At 28.3% G+C, this 23,437-nt stretch overlaps 1 protein-coding gene across 10 annotated transcripts in view; it reads left to right on the top strand.

Moving 5' to 3' along the window:
• LOC111675711 (hemicentin-1) overlaps positions 1–23,437 on the top strand; it is a 51,738-nt gene that overhangs the window by 25,339 nt on the left and 2,962 nt on the right. For 7 of the 10 annotated variants that reach the window (XR_006941294.1, XM_046954319.1, XM_023436522.2 and 4 more), the window contains 16 exons: positions 6,425–6,557; positions 7,337–7,542; positions 8,799–8,912; positions 11,205–11,408; positions 11,781–11,932; positions 12,303–12,447; positions 14,897–15,027; positions 16,121–16,280; positions 17,506–17,720; positions 18,817–18,898; positions 19,803–19,962; positions 20,306–20,442; positions 20,609–20,689; positions 21,239–21,538; positions 21,608–21,915; positions 22,595–22,720. Coding sequence is in view for 9 of the 10 variants with exons in the window: in XM_046954319.1 (XP_046810275.1) it covers positions 6,425–6,557; positions 7,337–7,542; positions 8,799–8,912; positions 11,205–11,408; positions 11,781–11,932; positions 12,303–12,447; positions 14,897–15,027; positions 16,121–16,280; positions 17,506–17,720; positions 18,817–18,898; positions 19,803–19,962; positions 20,306–20,442; positions 20,609–20,689; positions 21,239–21,538; positions 21,608–21,915; positions 22,595–22,720 (2,654 nt within the window). In the remaining variant the exon portion in view is untranslated. Of the gene's footprint in view, positions 1–6,424; positions 6,558–7,336; positions 7,543–8,798; positions 8,913–11,204; positions 11,409–11,780; positions 11,933–12,302; positions 12,448–14,896; positions 15,028–16,120; positions 16,281–17,505; positions 17,721–18,816; positions 18,899–19,802; positions 19,963–20,305; positions 20,443–20,509; positions 20,690–21,238; positions 21,539–21,607; positions 21,916–22,594; positions 22,721–23,437 lie in introns of those variants that run through there. The other 3 variants (XM_046954325.1, XM_046954324.1, XM_046954326.1) reach the window with 3 other exon arrangements.

Genomic DNA, 23,437 nt, shown 5'->3' with positions numbered 1-23,437 from the left:
ATAATAGTTAAAAAAGAAGCATTTAAAATTATCATTTAAATAAAATTCTCTTTAATTTCATTTTGATTTTTTTTCATAAATACAAATAAAACGATGACTGAAAGGCGTAGGGAACAAAAAGTTTTTTGCTTTAAAAGCATTAATAACGGGTAAAGAAAATAATGTTGATGATGCTGTGGATGCCTAAGCAGATACTCATTTTGTTCACTCTACGAGAACTGAGGAATGAAAAGATGAGATAGATGGTAGTGGAAGACGAAGGGGAGGAGTGGTGAATTGTGAAAAAATAATATAATATTGTTGGGATCGTTGGCTGCCTAGTTGTTTGGATGTTTGGCTGGCTGTCAAACAATCCGTTGATGGTGGTTTGGTGGGTTATGGTAATGAAATGATGGTTAAGTTTAGTGGTTATGATGGCGTGGTTAGAGGTTAAAAACTTTTGACACATAAAAGAAGGAACTATAACCACACCATGCTTCGACTACCAGCATTATTTTTAAAAAACAAACAAATGGAAAAATCATTATTCTGTTTCACTTTTTGTTTTTGGCAAAATTGCCAAAAAAAGTCATTATTACACATTTAACTTAAAAGGTTTTAAAACTAGTTTTTTTAAACTTGCAAAGAAAATTTAATACGAACGAAATCGTTTTGCGCAGCAAGTTTTATAAAGACAGCAAATATTTAAGAAAATTAAACAATTTTAAAATGTCATAATCCGAATTTTCTTTGGTTAATACGTTTAACGACCTTTAACGGATTTCTCTTATTTGTTTATCATTGTTTGCCAACAAGAAAGAGTAAGAAAACAAGTGAAATTATATAAAATTTTATCATCACATTTTATAAGAGAATTAAATAAAAATCAGGTCATTTAAGTTTATTTTATACTCATGTCCTTTTTTGTCATTTTCTTTTCTGATTTTTGTTTTTATTTCTTTCCTTAACTCAATTCATTTTGCTGTTATTTACTTACCTTAATAACATTATTTTAGACATTGTTTTTTTTTACTTATCATCATTATCGACATCAACATCATCATTGTCATAGCTTTATTGGCAAAAATCGTTTCGCTTTTTTTTGCGTTTTATTTGCAACTTTTAAATTGTCATAATGGAAAAATTGTAGACTAAGGGAAAATCGCTACATACAGTAACACAAATACACAAACTTACATTTCCTTTTCGAACTTTCTTACCGTTCGATCGTTGTACGTTCTGCTACTGCTGCTGCTGTCAACAAAAGGATGTGCAATAAAGGAATCATTTTATTTGGTTTTGCTTCTTTCTACATAGATGTATTCTAAGTATAAACATATAGACATACACACCTAAATATGTTTATCCATATATATATATATATACATATGTATGTCTATGTGTGTTTAAGATTTTTATTGCTAGTATCTTCTATGTTGTTGTAAGTGTTTAAAAAGGGGGTAAAATTGAAATGAAATTTAACCATTGCGGCAGTTAAAGTGGCGGAAACGGAAACAACTATCTGCAAATGACATCTTAATGTTATTGAAAAAACATTGAGTCAGTAGAAAATTGTATTTTTTTCGCCTGTATGTATAAAATGACATTTAGTACTCGTATGTTCTATTCAGAATATGTATACATAGTTCCTTAGCTTGACTTAAATGGCTGTTTGCCATATTCGCTTTTTCTGTGGTTCATTGAAAATCAAATTTATTTTGAAATTTAAAATCTGCCAGAAAAAAGCAAATAAAATTAATATATATTATTTCGTTTATATATCTTTTACTCTTTAAGGATATTTTGGTATTTAAATCCTTACAGTACCAAGAAAACATTTAACATATGTTAAAAAACATTTGTTTGTTATTATTTTGTGTGTACTGCGTAATTAGCAATGTGCTGCCAAATGAATTGTTCATTAAACTTAAAAGCAAATTACACATCTGATGCTGAATCATTGATTTGATACTAAATTCTCAAATATTACTCTCAGTTGAGATGAAATAAATGTTTTCATTTATTATATTTATATACTTATTGTTAGGCATAAGAATAATTTTAATAAAATTCAATTCATAAAAAGTGAATTTAAATAATTTGATTTGTGTTTAAGATTCTTGAATTCTAAGAATTAAAGAAATAAGAATTAAAGAAATTGAGAGATCTGTACCTGAATTAATCATGATTCATGATGCAATAAAAAATCTTAAATATTGCGCCATTTAAACATTTCCATTTTAAACGCCTAAAAATGTACAAAGTTTCCTAGTTGCCATTGGAAACCTCCATATTACATTGGAACTTTTGTGTATGACAACTATAATCTTCCTTCAATATGGCTATTCTGATATTATGGATATATGCAAATGTAATGGAATTTCTGGCACTGTTCTAATAGTTTTTACGTAATAGGCTTGTTTACAAATTGATTATTTTGAGAAACTTCTATTACTAGGCGACATTTTCTAACATCATTTCCCCTTTGATTTTAATTTTTTATTTAAATAAAATTTTAAATGATTCACTTGTCCCTATTTCCTTTGAAATTGAAACTGCCATATCAAAGGAAAAAGCAAAACAATTTAAACCCAAACAGAAAAAATAATAAATAAGTATAAAAATAAATATAATTTGTATCTTAGTACGACTGTACAGAACAGGAGAGAAGGAAACAATTTTAATAGATTTTGTTACTGTCATGACAATCTTACTTATTGTTATTGTCAACATCATGGTCCTTTCACTAATTGCACTCAAGTTGATTATAACAATTTTAACATTGGTAACGGACCATCAACATTAACGTGCGTTCTCTTTCATGGGCACAGCTTCACAACAAAAACAAAATTATACTAACACAAAACCAAACGAACTAACAAAAAAAATAATCAGTAGTCAATTGACGCGTCGGTCGGCAATCATCAATAGAAGTCACAACGAAAACATTGATGATGAGGATAATAATACGCCGACGAGATGCTGATAATGAAATTGTTTACATATTCAGAGTAAAAAGTATGATTTGGTTGCGCCATAACTAATTTTAAAGTACTTCGATTTGTAAATTTCCGTAAGAATCTACAATGAAAAAAGATGTTTGTCCTTTAATTTTATTGTTCTAAATTGCTTAATTTACACATGAATAGATTTGTTTGTCTATTTTTTGTATTTTTTAATTTGCGTTTTATGAGAATTCGTTTTTTACACATTCCATGAATCGGCTTCTAAAATATTTTATCTAATTTATTTTACATAATGTTGTTTTGTTTGTCTAATTTCACTCGGAAATCAACCAACCGCAATTAGTATTTATATTTTAAATAATCAAATTTCAAACATGTACTAATTTTATGGATAATTATAAATAGTGTTGTAGTGAAGCCCCCAGATTTAAATAAGTAGCATCAAGTTGTTAGCTTATGATGCCACAATAAATTAGTAACCACAACTAATTATTATGATAAAAGAAAAATTAAACAAGTTAACATTACTATAATCAAAAATTGTGGGTTATTCCATATATATAAACATTAAAGAATTTTTATCGATTTATAAACCTTGTAATAAAATTTGCTAGAATTTACTACCGGTTTTTTAAATTCACAACTATTTGTTTAAAAATGTTAGAACATTTTACATTGTTTCTTGATTTGAATTTCAATTGCTCATTCATTTATTCATTCATTCAATCATACATATTGAATGAAAAATAAAAAGCAAAATCTAAATTTAAATCTAAATATGATTTTCATACCACTAACGGGCAAAACTCTATACTCGTCGTAATGTTTGGTTTTTTATTATTGTTTTTGTTGTTAATAATGTTTTTGTTGTTGTTTGTCCTATGAAGCGTAAAAATTTAATGTGTTTTATAGGAAATCTCTATATTTTGAATGTATGTATGTGTTTTTTGTTATACATTGTATAAAAGTGTAAGTAAACACATAGAAACTCGCATTAAAAATAGTACATCCCAGCAAAAAATAAGTCAAATACATCAAATAAGATTAATATTTATCACCACTTCAATATGTACTTTTAGCTGATGTGGAAGTGATGTTTAAAAACTCTATAAATGATAATATTATTTTAGAAGTAATAACAAATTTGTGTTGTATTCATTACTTCTGCAGGTCTTTTTCATTACATCCATTAAGTAAATTCTATTTATTTTTCGCTTCTTTAGGAGTTTTTTTTTATGGAATATGTACAATCAGCAACACATCAGTCAAATAATACATGTAAAGCGCAACGAAAAAATAATAAACAATAACAATATAAAAATCATTGTTAAATAAAAAATATTTTAAAATTCATTTTAGATTTATGGTATTTACTTTATAAACAATTCTGTTTTAAATACATACATACATACATACATACATACATACATACATACATACATACATACATACATACATACATACATACATACATACATACATACATACATACATACATACATACATACATACATACATACATACATACATACATACATACATACATACATACATACATACATACATACATATATGTATATGTAAATAAGCTATATTTTTATGTACCGACTTTTAAGCAGGTTATATAAGAGCAATAAATTTATTGTAAACCAAATATTTCTGTAAAATATGGAGATATTTAACTGATTTCAGGAAAGAGGGAAAAGTGGAATTATCCCAATGTTAAATTAGGCATAGTTAGCAGAGTTGAGCGCATAGATTAAGAGACATGAGCGCCATTTTTGATCGGTTAGAAATGAATGAAAAATTACAATAACCGCTCTGCAGCTATAGTCCTATTTTGTAGATATATATGATGTTCTTAATGTATAAATTCTTCGCTACAGAAAGTTATTTCACTTTTTATTTCAATTAGTATTTTGTTACACCGTTCCAATTTTATACAATTTATTCTTCATTCTGTTTGCTTTTTCCTAATACATAAAACACACAAATGGATATTAGGATAACCCACAAAAATATATAAAAATTGTTGTAAAATAAACTGCAGAAAAATTTTTTATAGTAAAACAAGTTCGCCGTCATTTTCATTCATTGTATAATACATAGGCATATCCACACATTATTTGAATTATAATAATGTATAATACATAGGCATATTCACACATTATTTAAATAAAAATAATAAATAATAACAAAATCATATGCATAGTACGCTTTATTTTAACAAAAATAACTTATAGTAAAGAATAAAATAAGTTTATATTAATTTGGAACCACCCTACTGTTCATGTAAATTTATAGCCCAATGGAAATTCTTATGTATCTTTGTATGTGAATTATAAACGGAAAAAATACACTTTGTCTACAATTAAAACTTTATTGTTGCTGTTTTGTACTTGTTGTGTTGTTGAAGTTCGTAACAAGTGATTTTTTGAACCCACTAGTTCTACTTATGATATGGTATGCCTTTTGTTGGTATTTTCATTATGGAAATTCGAACCAACCATTATTAAAATTTATTTGTCAGAAAATACAAATACAAGTCTTCTGGTAAATATAATTTACAACTTTTATGATTATCGTTCTAAAATGTATATAAAATGTGCTCTCATCAGTCCAGGTTCCAAGATCTACCAGACACTGTTGCTTCTTTATATTTATCTCTTTATTTCTATGTCAGCATGTTGGTGGGGGTTGGAACGGTAGTTGTGTGTGTTTCTTTAATTTTCCCCTGAACAGGCCAAAGACCATTAATAAAACAATCTTCTTACAGTTTGTGTATTTGTGTGTTATGTACTATTTGGCTTAAATTATGGCGCAATGTTGTTTTACAATAACCTGACAACTTGACCTCACTTTGAGCATTTAAAGATGAAGTTGAAAAAAAGAAATAAATAATCACATATAATAACCGTCTATTAATTTCCCCGTTGGGGAACACTCTCACCAAATACTCATATACAAAGCGATGTATATACGTGTGTATGTATGTATATATGTATTTTTACTGTTCTTATTTTGTGAATGTCTGTATAATGAATAAGTAACTCACTCCGACAGAATGTTTGTTAAGGGAAATTAAATGTCAAACATGTTAAGACAATATTACGAACATGTTATGTACCAACATATGTGTGTATGTGCTTCATATGAATATATGTACAATGTACATCCTATTTATTTAATGTAAATACATTTAACGTGTTTTTCCTTGTGTGGAAAATTTTTACAATTATTTAAATTGACTTGGGAGTGTCCGAGTTTTGATCTATTAATGAGAACTATTAAAGAATATAGAAAAGTCCAAGTTCCCTTAACCTTTTTGACTAGAATGCTCGTAGAAAAAGCCCCTAAGATACAAATGATGACTAAGTAAAATAATGAATAAGAGCAATTAAAATATTAGCAATTTAGAACAGGAATATTTACTTGAATAAAATTGCTGACATATTTTAAATTTCATAAATTTTTTTTAGGTCCTCCAGTGTTGGTCGAATCAATATTTGGAACATTGGCCAGACTTCCATGTAATGTGACGCCACCTTTGCAGGAGGATCGTGTAGCACTAGTGATTTGGTATAAAGTTGGATTAAAAACACCCATTTATAGGTAAGTGATTTGATTATTAATTTAACAAAGTCTAAATGCAAGCATTTAAATATAATATCATTATAAGGACGTTTCTAATTTACATATATTTTGTCCTTTGCCCCACTCATTAACCCCTTACTTTAAATAAATATTAAATAAAACCTTTTCACTTTAAATTACTTGTTTTTGTAATGTTCTGAATGAAAAGAGAAACTTTATTTCTGGTGGAATAAAAAAATATTGTGTTTTTTGACGACATTGTTTTGTTGGCTTTTCATTAATTTGTCACTTGCACGAGTAACTGTCGCTGTGTGAAAAGGAAAAACTGAAAATAACGATTTTCTTCAACTCGCTAATGAGCTGCAAAACTATTTTATTTTTCTTATTTTATTCTTACTACTTTTTGGTCAACAATCAGAACAGAAAACTTTGTGTTAAAGATAAACTTGAAGAAATGTTGATGACAAAAATGACGATAATGATGACACTTCTCTTTGCATAAAAAATAGAACAGAAAAAATAAGATAACCAAAAGAGTCGGTTTCTCATTTTAGAAATTTAATGTTAAACTATGACGTGAGAATTGTGGCCTTCGCAAGTTGATGATGAATTACAATTAGATCCGATGCTTTTAAGGATAAAAATGAAAAATGTGAAAAAGGAAACACTTTAGAATTTAGTTTTTTTAGTGTTCATATACTTAAAGTAATATTTTCAGGAGTTTTTAAGTTTTTTAATGTAAATAATGTTTTCTAATGTTTAATATTTATTTTCTTTTAATTATGTTGAATTTTTAGTGTTGACACGAGAGAATCCAATTTTTCCCAAGGTACTCATTGGTCTGATGAAGACTATCGAGAACGTTTATCCTTTGCATTGGATGGACGTACTGGGACATTAACAATGAAAAATACTCAACAAGAGGATACAGGAGAATATAGATGCCGTGTTGATTTTCAAAAGAGTCCTACACGAAATTCAAAAGTTAATTTGACTGTTATAAGTAAGTATACATTTAATAAAACTGAAAACATGCATATGTATGCATGTATGTATGTACAGCACTACCTTATTGCACATAGTCACGTGCATATGTATACATGCATTTTAAAGTCGTTAAACCAATTTATTAGGATTTATGAAAAAGGTGTATAGGCAAACAAGATTCATATGAAAATAAACATTAAGAATATGGAAATATATTGCATTTTAACTAGTACTTCTTTTTATAATTTTAAATGTATGTGTAATAGTAGAAGTCATGCATACATTAACTTAAGTTTTCTTTGAATATATTGCACTAAACAAAAAAGTCCCTCCTTATATGTTTCTCATACTCAAATCAAGAAATGTTTGCGGAATACTGAAATCCAATTTTATACCTTCAAGTCTAACTAAAACGGAAAAGTGTTGAAATTCAAAGGAAATAAATAAGTATTACTTTTGACACTAACAACACTTCCACCACCAAAAACAAACCAACACATGTACATATCAGTAAAAGATACACACATACTCACGCTGTATCCAAAAATACAAAACTAATGCAAAACACAATGTGTACTTGTAGTGATATTGGAAAAAGAACCGAATAAATACAATAATAGAAAGTTTTTCTTGCACAGCTGTTAAATACAACTGATTTTTTAAAAATAAATATTACGTATAAAAAGATTTTCTTTAAAATCCTACTAAACATGGTGCACAATATTCAATATCCGAGTATTTGTAGTGTGTATGTTTATGCATGTGATTCTCATATACACACATTTGAATACTTTTGCAAGTATACTTTTGGGAGTTTGTTTTAGTTAAGCTAGCAAAAGAAAAAATCAACTAAAGTTGTTACAACAAACTTTTTGTCTAGTTGAAAAAAGCAGATTTTAAATAAAGATTTTTTATCATGAATTTCAAAGTTTAGTTTTGTTCTTCTTGCCAAAGTATAATAAACTTAAAGTTTTTGTCTGATTCAACACAGTAAACTTAATGCTAAGGTAATGAAAACTATATGTCGATGTGGGTTTTAGCCATAAGAATTTCTCTATTATATACGTATGTATATATGTATTTACGTATTATATACAAACTATCAAACTACAAACTATAAACAAATATAAATTAAATATTTGAAAGTAAAAGTACTTTGCTATATAAAGTAATGGTTTAATCAATTTTTTACTATAAACTATGTATATAAATATTCAGATATTACACATGCATATGTATATTTTTAATACATCAAATACTTTTCCTTTACAGTTCCTCCCGAATCAATTATTATATTGGATCATAAAGGAACAACAATTAAAGATCATACTTTGGGCCCCTACAATGAAGGTGCTATGATAAATATAACGTGTGTTGCCATTGGAGGTAAGTAAAAAAATACATATGAATGTGTATATGTATGCACAAATATATAAATAAGAAACAAAATGTTTTTCTTTAGAAATGTGCTAATGTATCGAAAGTGATACAAAACAACGCACACACTTTTCTCATATACTCACTATTCACAATCACTTACCTACATTAAACAAAATTATCCTTATATAAAAACAACAATAAAAACAAATAAACTCTCAATAAAATTTCAATACTTGAAGAAAATAAAAGAAGAAAAGAAGTGTACGAGTGCCACTACGACATGACATGAAAATATAAACACTTGACTACTTAAACGTTTACGTACAACAACAATTATATGTATAATGACAGAAGCACCAACAACATACATAATGTATGTACGTATGTATATGAAATTGCTTACACTATCAACCAGTCCTACCTCAATCTTTACAGTTTAAGGACTTAAAAATCCTTAGATGGAAAACAAATAAAACTTTACTTACACACACGCACATTCTAAAACATCAAAACCTCCATACTAGGGTAACTATTTAACTTGTTAAATGTTTCTTAATCCATGAAATGCGGAATTTGTTATACGTAAATCATCTTTAAGAGATTCTACATACGCCTATCTTTTCAATGGCTTTTACTTATGACTCTAAGTATGAAAAATAAAAAAATCAAATGGAATTACAACTGTATTTTAAAAAAGTCGGATGATTATTCAAATTAAGTTATACTCCTAATGAGCATTGTACAAACAGCAAAAAAGAAAAGTGTATATATGATTGCGTATTGTTTTTGTTGGTTGCTGTTTTTGTATTTCTCTGATTCATATTAGAAACTTCTTGTTAAAGGAAGGTGTTTGAGACTTTGTGTGAAGATTCTCATGACGGAGGTGATATGTTTATTTGTTAGTTTAGTATAACAACAATTTTATAAGCAACTAAATGTCATTTACACAATTGTGAGTTATTTGGACAAAAAAATAAGTACTAGAAAATGTCAAAAAACATAAATAAACAATGAGCGAGAAAAATAAAAATTGCAGAGAAAAAATTCTTCACTGAAAAAATATGTATGGGTGACAGAATTGTATTATTTTACAACAAAGCGAAAAATAGTTCCACGATCCTAAAACTGACTGTCCACAGCAAAAATATACAAAGAAAAATAATTTATTAGCATTTCAATACATTATTGTAACACGAAGTCATTACCAAGTTTTTGCTTGATCTGTTTCTCTTGAACACCAAAACTCAAAACAAAAAATATAATTACTGCATTGTATAGCCTGTGATTATAAATTTATGAACAACAAGTGGGAAAGTATAGTCGGACATGGCCGACCATATAATACCCTACACCATGAGTATGTTTTTAAAATTTTTACTTTTTATAAAATTTTTATTTTTTATAAAGAAACTTTTATGTTGAATATTACCATAATTCCAAAATATTTAAGCAATTTATTGATAAAAAACTAAAATTTCTAAATGAGGCTTTATATAGGTCAAATATGGGCCGATCATCGGTAAATTTGGGAAAAGGATATATTTCTAAATAACGGTTAGTTTTGTTGAGTTTCATTGCGATACAAATGGTTACAAGTAAATTTTAGACGTTTAAGTCATTTTTGAAGGGAGGTTTGTATGGGGGCTAAGGTCAAATATAGGCCGATCCTAACGAAAATCTGAAGTGTCATTTATACTTATATAAAACTTATTTGTGCCAATTTTTAGAGAGGTAGCAGAATATTTGACGTAATTATGGCATAAAAAGTTCAAATCGGGAGGTACGGTTGTATGGGGGCTAGGTGAAATAATGGACCGATTTCAACCATTTTTAATAGGCTTCGTCCCTGTGCCAAAAAACATGCTTGGTCCAAATTTCATCAAATTATCTTGAAAATTGCGGCCTGTACCTTGCGCACAAGGTTTACATGGACAGCCGGACAGACGGACGGACGGACATGTCTTAATCGACTGAATCGATCGGTATACTTTAAGGTGGGTATTGGAACAATATTTTTGTATGTTACAAACATCAGCACAAACGTATAATACCCTCCCCACTATAGTGGTGTAGGGTATAAAAACTTATGTAATGGATCTGGATCTGTTTCTCTTGAACACCAAAACTCAAAACAAAAAATATAATTACTGCATTGTATAGCCTGTGATTATAAATTTATGAACAAAAACTTATGTAATGGACCATTTTCCAAACAGGTCCCTATCTATAGTTTAAAAACTGCTGTTTCTATTTTTACGATGAATTTCATATAACATTTGCATTTAAATTTTATTTCAGGCCAACCGCAGCCTAGAGTTACCTGGTTGCACGAAAATGCAATACTTGACTCATCATCACATGCGTTGTCAGACCGCCGTGTTGGTAATGTTTTATCACTGTCCAAATTGCTAAGAAAAAATTTGCATATGCAACTAACATGTCGAGCTGCGAATAATAATATAACAATGCCAATTACAAATACCGTAGTACTGGATATGAACCGTAAGTAATTTAAATAAATTCAAAATTAATTTTATACCTTCCTAGGCATAAGTGTAATTATTACCTCCATCATGTTGTATACAAATTATGAAGCACATACATGTATTATTTAGGCTTTTGAAAAAATTAAATATATTATATAAAATGATTAAGCTGTTATTAGAAAAACGTATTAAAAGTAGTATTGGAAAAACTACAGAGAAACTAAAATTTATGTCTTCATCCACAAAAAAAACTTCCCATATGTATTTATGTAAATTATTTTGAAAGTAATACCAGATCAATTCTATATTAATCCTTTATATTTTTTTTTTTTTTTTTTGGTTTCAATGTAATAATTCTTTGTTTACTTGAACAATTTTTAATTTATAGTACGTCCATTACTTGTTAAATTGCAAGGAGAAAATCGTCCTTTATCTGCGGATAATTCATATCAATTAAGCTGTGTAGTCATTGGCTCGAGACCAGCACCCACAATAACATGGTGGAAGGGTAGTACACCAATGAAAAATACTCATGAAATTGTAAGTATAGATTGAGTAATTTATTTTATTTCTTTTTCTGCTCTTCTCCGTCCAGATACATTGGACCATTAACTACATTTTGCATGTAATGTCACAAACTCCAAACACTTAAAACTATTCATGAATTCTTTTATCTCTGCCATCACTGTTGGTTGTTCCTCGTTTGATTTTCTTTTTCATTTTGGATTTTAAGTTCATGTACATTCATATATATATGCACATATATTTGCTCGAGTTTATCTGTATCCTGTATTTTTATATTATTTTATTTATATCGATTTGTTATTGTTTTTCGCTTTTTTATTCATTATATTGTTTATATTTTTAACATTTTTTTTTTTTGCTTTTTGTATCATTGTGCAAACAACAGGCTAATCCCGATGGTAATATGACCACATCAATTTTAACCTTTACACCCACAATTGATGACCGTGGCAAGTATTTATCATGTCGCGCTGAACAGAGTATGATTCCAGAGTCGGGTATGGAGGATGGATGGAAATTGGATATTTATCGTAAGTATTACTTCCTTAAGATTGAATATTTCATTCGAAGTAAAATTACTACGTACAAACTTTTGTCATTATTGCTCTTACTGATAAATGTCATTGATACATATTAAAGAATACAGATATATAAAAAAATAAATGAAAACAAAAAGCTAAAGACAAACATTCAACCAGAAAGCAATCCTTTAACTATATTTGAAGACAATCCATTAGTAGTGTTTCGTTTAATATGTTCATAATTTATGTATAAAAGTTGATTTAATTAGGTGATATTTTTGTACCATATTTCATATGTTTTTTTTCACAAAAGCAACCAATATTTATTCAAGAAATATATACATAGAAACATATTGCATTTTATTCTTTTTATTATCATACTTATGCAAAAATTCCCCATTTTATATTCTGACAATGAGATAGATGTCGAAAAACGTGCTGAACACGAATATAATTAAACATTTTTTGTTCTACTTAGATTATTTTTACATAAATTAAGCCCCTTGGCATAAAGTTCTGCCTGATGAAATTAATTACTAGCACCGAAATCGTATTAAATGAAGTATAGCCAAATCGGTTCGTCATGGATATGTTTATATTTCTGATTTCAAATGAAATAAGGATGTATGTTTTGTATTTTATTTTGTTATGTTTTGAAGTCACTTAATATTCGCCTATAAGCAATTTAATTAAATATATCATTCAACTCTTACTTACAATCGATTAACACTTATGCCACGAATATAATTATTTCGTCAAACATGTTAATTTCTATAACTATAAGAACATAATTTGAATTAAGCTGTAAAAATAATAGAAAAAACTTGAATACTAATAATATTTAGGTAAATGGGGTAGATAAATATTTCTTTGTGGAGTAGTAAAATCTGCCACTTAACAACCAAATATTTTTCATAACAATTTCTATACCTTCCACCACTATCAGTGGTGATATCAAGAAATATTCACCTGAGACCCAACAAAGTATATATATATTCTGGGTCCTTATCAAATTCTTAGAAGATTTAGCTATGTCCATCTGTCTGTGTACGCTCACGACACATTTCCTCATTTACCTAAGTTGTTTGATATTGAAAATTTGCAAAATTAGTTCACTCAAAAAAATTTACGCTATTTTTTAAACCTTCTAATGTAATTTTCACAAAAACTGTGCAATATAATTCCATGAAATTCATCATCTTAACAAAATTTTTACAAATTATTCGTTACTCCCAACAAGGATCATTCCTAAAATTACGCAAACACTTTTTACTCATTACCAAATGAAGTTTTGCTCAAATAATCCTTTTTTTTCTTCAGAAATGTTACTTTCAAGTTTTTTTTACGACCGGTCCATAATTTGTCATAGCTCCCATACTCTTAAACGTATATTTCATTTTACTTATTACAAACTAACGATATAGATACAAAACTTGAAATATTGCTTTTATATACAGAAATGTTACTGTAATAATTTTTTACGATCGGTCCACAATTGGTCATAGCTTCCATACAATGTCCTTCGCGAAAGCCATTTTCACCGTATTAAAATAGTTGTATTATTCTAACTAAACAAAAATATATTTGTTTTTCCTCAAATTTTTCACTCACATGCACACATGCAAATTATTAAATATCGTTAAAACATATTTTAGGGCGCTATTAAAATACAAAAGAAAATGTTGTTTGCAATGTTCAATAAATTTTGCATTTGTAACAGATATAAGCTATTCAAATTTTAGAGTTTTTCTATTAAAAAACATGAGAAACTAATTTTCACAATAATTTCACCAATTATTATAAAAAGTTATTACTCTTATACATACACATGCATACATATGTATGTATGTATATTGAACGATTTACTCTTTAACTGATCAAAGGTTTTGAAAACCTTGACCACCATAGCACTCTGCTCAATGTGAACAGATAAACACAACAACAAAAATTAGATATTATAGATGGCAGTCTCATACATCTAATTCGTAATTTACTGAGGACAAGTTTTGTAGACCTTTTTTGAAAAAATCGAAAGAAAGTAAACGAAAAGGCCGACAGAGTGGCCAATAAATGGAAAAAAATTAAACACTTGATTTCACTTTTATGTTTATTTGGAATTAGCTTAATAGATACCAAAGTAAACAGCAACAACAGCATTATGATAAAATTAAACAAAAAATCCTAAGGGATTTCACAAGTTCAAGATAAAAAGGGTTATAAATAAGTGACCAAAAAGAAAAAGAGTAAAAAATACTTAATCAAATAAATGAAAGGAGAACTTAATCAGCTGAAAAATTTAATAAATAATTTATTCTTATGAGGCTACGATGAACTTAAAGAAATTGTATGTACTAGTAAACTTAGTTATTTTCAAAAAAGGTTTATATTCAATTACTTATTTATGTATATACTTAATGTATACCTAGTAACACACAGGACTGTTTTTATATAATTTTAGATATTCCTGTCGTTACGTTAGAGCTCGGCACAAATTCTATGAATTCAACATTTCGCGAAGGCATTGATGTGTTTTTCGAGTGTAACATCAAATCAAATCCATGGATCAACAATGTCAGTTGGCGCCATAACGTAAGTAAAGAAACGAAAATTTATCTATTTCAATAAGTAAGACATTTCTGCCTAAAAAGTTCGTACCAAATCAATTTATGTATAGCTGTGTCAATTCTGTCTTCTTTTCTTCATGTATTCACATGTGATGTTTAAAATTAATTAACATTTAATGTCAAGGATTTAAAATTTTAATATACCAGTTGTCTTTGTAAAGAAAAGAACAAATTACACAAGCTGAAGAAACATAATTTAAAAAAATACAAAAGTCAGTAGAAGTTCATTGTTAAAGTCTTTGCAAAGTGTAAATTTTGCTAATATGATTTCATTAATTTTTTTCTCTTTTAAAACAAAATAGAAGAAAATGTGAAAAGGAACAACTTTGTTTCAAGGATTTTCGATAATCTGTCTTAATGTTTACAAAATGTGTTTGCTAATGGGCCGAATACTTATTGAAAAATTATAATATAATTATGGTTAAAGTGAGAGATTAAAACAACAAAAAAATAATAATGAACAGATATAAAAGGAAAAGAAAAACGCATTTACAGCGAATAAACTTTTGACTTTAGAAAAATTTCCAATTTTATGGAAGGAGAATATAATTTAATTTAAAACTCATCACAAGTTTTGTTAATTGTGATCAATTTACGTATTAGCATAATCTAAACGACTCTTTATATATTGTAACTTTTACCCACCTACGTAAATAATAATGCATTTTAAAATAATTATATTCCATTGATTTTGATTATATAAATCGTTCGAATTGAAAGAAAGTTAATTCTGTAGATCTACATATTATTGTTATATTTTCGCTATATAAAATAATTATAAAAAAATATTTTTTGTAGGTGTAACCAAGATTAGAATATAAAAGAAGTTTCGATAACGAAAAAAAAATACTTTTTTATTGTTTGTATTTTTATAAACTTCGGAAAAAGAAAAGACCACTGAATGGTCATAAATGCTCATGTACATATTAATGATTTTGCTCGAATATGTTTTTTTTTATTTTTGTATGCATTAACTTTTAACTTAAATCGTCCTTATATTATTTATTCTGTTATATTGTTAAATGTTATGTTCGATGCGATGATGTCAAACAATGAAGGGTAATATATTGGAAAATAATATTGCTGAAGGCATTATAGTGGCTAACCAAAGTCTTGTTCTACAAAATGTAAGCAGAGCTCGCAGTGGCATTTATACATGCGTGGGAAGTAATCGAGAAGGAGATGGCGAAAGTAATCCAGTCCATTTGGATATACGATGTAAGTAAAGATACGACTACGAATGAGTATTAGATATAATACACATATTTCTATATATTCTCAAATTTAGCTCAACTAAAATATTAGGTGTGCTTGATAAACTTTCAGTTCTATATCAAAAATATTTAAGCTACAAATAAACTTAAACTCTGAAATACTACAAAATTATTTTGATAAGATTTTAATATTTAAGTGATAGGACCGAATTGTGTTTATACTCGAATATACACACTTATTTGTTTATCAAAATTAATCAACGAAAATTATGTCTTAAACTCGTGAAATAAGCCAGTGAATTATATTATACATACATATATATGTACATATCTACTTGTATGTATGCAGACAAATACATTTACATACTTGATATTTAAGTTATATACACGTATGCAATATCATATATAAATATTGCATATGACAGGATTTTGTAGTTTTAGTAGTTTATGGCCAAAGACTCATTGTTAGTGCTTTGTTGCAGACAATATAACAAATTGCTTGTCATTGTTTTGTCCGAACAAACCGTATGGAAGGAAATAATCTTACTCACATAAATATATATTGTACATTCTTTGACATATACCATTGTATATTCAGTTTATATTTTCCTTTCATTGTGATTTCTTTGCTTTTGTGCATCTTTTAGGCGTATTGAGAGTAGAAATATCTGGATGTTTGTTGATATCTATGTATAAGTTTGGAGTTGACCAAGTACTTTTTATGTTCATCAAAGCTTTATGTCACATGCTCAAAAAAATATTAAACCATTTGTATTGATTGCAGCAGTATCACAGCTTTGCATTTTAATTTAGGGCTGGTTTTAAAGCACTGAAAAATTTTGATTTCATTCCAATTTAAAAAAATTTAAGTAAAATATCATCCTTTAGGGAAAAATGCAAAACTCAGACTTTAAATACAAAATTGCTAATTCATTTGCACGCCTATTCAATACTTCTTTTATTTTGTCAATTCACAAATCCTTTAATGAAATAAATAATTTTGTTTAAATAAATTATTGATTTACCACACATATATATTTTGATGGTGGTTAAATAAGGTTCGGTACAGCTGAATAAGGTTTTTTTTTGTTGTTTTACTGTTTTATTTTACAATTTACTTTAAATAACTTACTGTATAATATTTTAAATATAAAAACGTATGTACTTTAATTTTTTACTCTTTTATGTCTGTCTTCCATCAAATCAAACAACCAACATTTGCTGGACAGTTGCTCCCGTATGTCGACAAGGGCAACGAGTTGTGTATAGTACGGGACGTCATGAAACAGTAAAAATTGCATGTGAAATTGAAGCAAATCCAGCGGAAACAACATACGTGTGGAAATTCAATGCCACACTTGGTGAAACAATAGACATACCGGCTTCACTTATAGCAATTGATCGTGGACGCAGTATTGCACATTACACACCAGTGACAGAAAATGTAAGTTATTTGAAATTTTTAAAACACAATTGAAATGAAATAAGAATTAATATTTCGCATTCACACACACTCATACATGAATAATGAATAACGAATGGTTACAGCAATCATCAAAATGACCCAATGTCAAATTAAGTATACGATTTACATTTGGCGATTTAATGAATAATTCAGAATTTCATTAGGATTTCTTCCAAATACCAAGTTGTATCTATGAATTTAAATGTTTATGGGTTTCCTTTAATATTTTATTTAATTTTGTAATGATACACAATTTGCCGATATTTCAAGAATAGTATTTTACTGTGAAAAGAGGATATGTTACGAAATGGGAATATGAAGGTTAAAAAATCAAAAATCAATTCGAAGCCTGTTTTAATAATGATAATGATGTCGCACCTCTATATATAAGTTGTGCGCCAAAATACAGAAGCGTGAATGTATATATGTATGTATTTTTTTGTGAAGAACAAAAGGAAAATTCTTTATTACAAAGACTCATGAGATTGATATGTCTACATTTTATACAGCCTGCCTTTCGCTGTGATTGTCCACATTTAGTAGTATGTGCTATCATTAAGAGTTACCCGGGATACAGAAATAACATATACATATGTATATGGCCTAGAAGGAAGTCAGTTCTTCAGGAAACTACACTTACATATATGTATTTTCGAATCTAAATACATTAAAGTCAACATGGACGTTGAAAACAGCACTTATAATGGGTACACTGGCCCATTTGATAAACCGTTGGGTATGATGGATACACATGTTTGTGTATACTAATGTATATATTTATATTACCGTATGTGTGTGCAAGTGTACGAATATGTTAGTCAAGTGATAAATCATCTACTTTCAAATATGTTCGCATAATTTTCCAAATGAATTGCGGTTTTAACCTCTTACAATGATAGCTTCTGTTAGCACTACGGTCAGCCTATAATTTGAGTACGTACATATGTATATATACATATGAGTCTAAGTTACTGTCAGACATACACACTTTTGTTTACGAATTGTCAATGTATATGAGTTTCATTATACATTTATTTTTTCACTATTTCAATCTGTTGTTTTTTTCTTTCGACAGGACTATGGAACTCTATTATGTTGGGCTAGTAATGAAATTGGTGATCAAACGGAGCCGTGCGTTTATACAATAACACCAGCAGGTAAGTGAAACAGTAAGCGAGTGAGTGTTTGGGAGCCTAAATGGATGTATGGTTGTAACAGAGTTTTGCTTTATTATGTTTATTCGACCATCCATTCATTTATTCATTCATCAGTGATACAGAAAGAGGCGTGGTTAATTGTTTTGTTGTTGCTACATTATGCTAATATATCATGATGAAAGCTTGTTTGTATATGCAGACATCATTTTTCAATTTTCATGACACTTTATTGAACAAAAAACAAAAAATAAGTGAGTAAAACATAAAAACGGAAATGGCCAGTGTAACAACAAAAAAACAGACCAGACCATCAGTCACTTTTATGTATATGAGTTCACAAATTACAATTCCTGTTTACATTGAACCTTGTAATGTGGTTGACTTTTACATTGATTTTTTGTAATTTTCCTTGCATTTGTTTGTTGATTTCCACTCCACCGTTTTTGTTAATGAACATTTTAATTTCACTTGCTATATATTCTTGAAACAAAATAACAAAAATGATACAATAAAAGTTATGACAAAGAAATGAACACATTGATAAAATTGTGTAAATCTTTGTTGTTGTCCTAATTATATAAAATTTAATTGAACTAAATAAAGCAGGCGAATTTAAAATAAAAATATAAATCAGTTTGTTTATTGGGTAATATTTATGTATATACTCAATTATATTTTTATTGTGCTATTTAAATTTATTGTACAGATTGCTATGGAAATATGTCAATAATATGTTTAAAATAAAATAAAAAAGATAGGCTTCAAAGTTTGGATTGTGAATTATAAAATAATCTCTTTAGAAAATTTGTACTGCATTAAAATTTATCTACAAAAATATGTACATGGATATCAATAGTATTTCATATGTTCTGTTTATAATTTTAACTATTTTTGTTCATTAAAGGTGAACCAGACTCTTTGGTAAATTGTACATTGCTCAATCAAACTTCAACTGGCTTTCAAATTGAGTGTATAGAAGGATTTGATGGTGGCTTACAGCAAGACTTTATTATGGAAGTTTATGTGAATGGCACCACTAGACATCCAAAAATCTACAAATCAAAGTGAGTAAAATAGCACCGATTGCTTTGGATGTGATAAACATTTGAATCTAAAACAGACCTTAAATTTCATATTTTTTCTTGTTTTTTTTTATTCTATTATCTCTCTATATTTTGGCATTTTTTAACATTTTGGTTTCACTTTGTTTTTGGATTCATCATGTATGATATATGGTTTAAAATTTGACAATCTTTGCTTTGGAAAATGTCACAAAAACTCCATATGTGTTCTCTTTAACTGCACACCACTTCGTAAATGTATGCAAATTGCAATTTGAATTTGTTTTCTGTCTTTAATGTAACAAAAAACATACAACTGCAACAACCATCTCTACCAAACATATAGAACACCTTACTTTGAGGTGCGTGGTTTAGTGCCAGGTGCTGGTTATAATGTATTTCTGGTGGCACACAATAGTAAAGGTCGCAGCAATGCTACCATATTGCAAGTATATACACTTAAGGATCCAGAGAAACAGACAGGTAACATTTTTTTCTAAAAAAAAGTTTTTTCATCCTAACCACTATTTATTTAACTTTATCCTTGTAGTTTTTGTTCTACTATAACACTTTGCTGTATTATTTGATAGGATGTTGGATTTGATTGTTCAATTTATTTATTTATATTTTTTTATTATTAAAATTTCAGTTTTATTTACTTACAAAAAATCTTATGAGACCGTTAATCAAGCACCTTTTAATTTAACACAACCTAAACCAAAAAAGAAAAGTAAGAAATAAAAGTAACTTGATTGCTTGAATTCTAAAACTATATACCATTTTAAATCTCCTAAAACTACCATTATTATTGTCTCTAAACATGTTTTTCCACGGCCATTTTTCAAAATCACTATTATTCACAAGAAAACTGAGAACTAAGTTAGACAACTAACAATTGTACAGAAAACAAGAAACAATAATGACTAGTATTTTGGCTTACCTCAGATACTCAGAAAGATCGGTTTACATTAATGTAATACATGCATTATGATATGATTCTACTGACAATATACCATTTTATATCTTTTAATTAAAATCTTACTTTTTCACTGCTATCAAAAAAGTAACCAAACGAAACAAGTTGAAATTTTTTTTATTTATTATTTTTGTTTTTCCGGAATTTCGACTATATCGTATTTTTCATTAGTTGATAATAAAATATTAAATAACTTAACGTACATACCTATATATATGTTTCATTTTAATTTTATTTGCATGACATGATGTGTGTACTTAAAACTACGATCTATTGATTACTTTGTACTTCAACCATTTTTAGATCTGTCGTTAGCCTATGCTCCTGCCATTGAGGATATACGGCCGTTTTTAGGTATTTTAGTTGGTGTTGTGGTCAGCATAATTTTGGTGGCTCTAATCATTGTAATCATTGTGCGAATGAGGGGTTCTTCAGGAAGAGACCGTAATAATTATATGCATGCAACAGCAACAACTCAGGGACGAAACAACAATGGCCTTGGGCCGCTTCACAATAGCCACGACATGCACAATGGGAGAGGAAATTGTCATGTAACAAGCAGTTTGGATAGTATTGACAAAAATCCCGATATAATACCGCAAGGTTTGTAAACATAACTTTAGGAGGCAATATGTTTTTGTTTGTATTACACAGTTTCCCATCTACATTCAGATGGACACGATGATGATGATGAGTGGACGACAAGTGCACATAATCATGCTTATGCTACAGCTGCCATGGCCGAACAGAATGCTGTGATAACGACATCAACAACTTATGATCACATAATACCCACATATGCTGTCGTCGATAAAAAGTCACAACAGCAGCATTTACAACAACTACAACAACATCAACAGCAAACACAGCAAATGTCTGCTGTACCGCCGACACATCATGGTCAATATGTACAATACAATACTCTCATACCAGTTAGCAAAATGAGTGCTTTCCAAGCACAACAACAACAAGCAAATAAGGTAAGTCAACCACTTTAAATGAAGCAAATTCAATTAGATATTTTTGTAATTTGTTATGTACAAAAGCAACGATACAACAGCTGCAATTTGTCTTTATTCATTTATTTTAATAACTCTTTAAATGTATGATTGCATGGATCACATTTGTTCATTAGTGTCTAGAAATAAGTATTGTAAAATTTGTCCAAATCGGATAAAGGTAATCTGGGCCGAAAATCGATTAAAAAGTCTAAAACTGGATAAATAATAAGTCTTTTTTCAATTTCTTTAATAATTATTAATATTAATATTAATAATTAATAATTTCTCATCAAATAATTGTGTTTTTCATCATCACCTCCGAATTTAATAAAACTCCACCCAAATAATGTTGTGATATCACAAAAATGGTTTTGGTTTTTGACACAAAGAATATATTGTTAGCAAATTTTGAACTACAAGATTTATCGACCTCTGATTTTCCAGCTTCAAACTGGTTAAGCGTATTAGGGATTATTATAGAACAATTTTCATAAAATTTGGTAAAAAAATTTTGGTTTTAATAAATATTGTTTATTTATTAGCTATTATATGCTATATATTTATATTTTTGTGGAAAATATGGAAATGACAGTAATAGAACTGAATTAAAAAAACGATTTTTTTAGTAATGATATATTCACATTTGTATGCTTTTTAGAGTGAGCTAACGCACGCCGACATGACTGGAGCAACAAATCAACGTATACCACAATATTGCAGTGCAACGTTAGGTCGTCCCAGACAGGCGGATTTAAAACGAGCCGAACCCAATATATATTCCCAGGTAATTCCCATGATTGATAGCGATAATGATGAGTGTTTTGAAGCAAGTAACAATGACAGACAATGTTTTATATCAAGGTACTCAACTAATGTCTAAGACTAAAAAATAATAACAGCAATATGACAGTAAAAATAAAAAATAAAAATATACTTTTAGCATATATTCTCATAGTTATGAGATTGTGTTTCCTTTTTAAACTGTAAATGTTTGCAAATATTTGTTATTAATCTTTCATTTCATAATATTTCTATCTAGTGAAAAGTAGATAAATTGCTTCCATTATACCTGCCCTTATAAATCTGAGATACCTCTCTTCGATGAGTCTACTCAATTTAATTCTTTAATATTTAAACCTAGCAAATTCTTCGTAAATAAACGAAAAAAAAATATACTTTTTTAACATATATATAGATATATACGTAAGTACGGTTATTTTATTTTACTTCATATTCTTACTTTTACATATAAATGTTAAAAATATCAAGCCATAACACTCAAACGCAATCTAAGTTTCATTAAAAACAGTTATATTTTAAGGGCAGGGCTATTGTACAAACATATATAAATAGGTATATATTTATGTGCGTAGATATGTTTCCATACATACATAATGGTCATACAATTGATTCAAAGTCAATCACCAGTTTAAATTTGTATTCGTATTAACAAAGAGAATGTAAACAGTAAAGGGCCCATGCTACTCACGACACAAACATT

Source organism: Lucilia cuprina, chromosome 6 (genome assembly GCF_022045245.1).
Source record: "Lucilia cuprina isolate Lc7/37 chromosome 6, ASM2204524v1, whole genome shotgun sequence".
Taxonomy (NCBI): Eukaryota; Metazoa; Arthropoda; class Insecta; order Diptera; family Calliphoridae; genus Lucilia; species Lucilia cuprina.
Note: the sequence above shows the minus strand (reverse complement) of the source record. Positions and strands in the feature narration are given on the sequence as shown.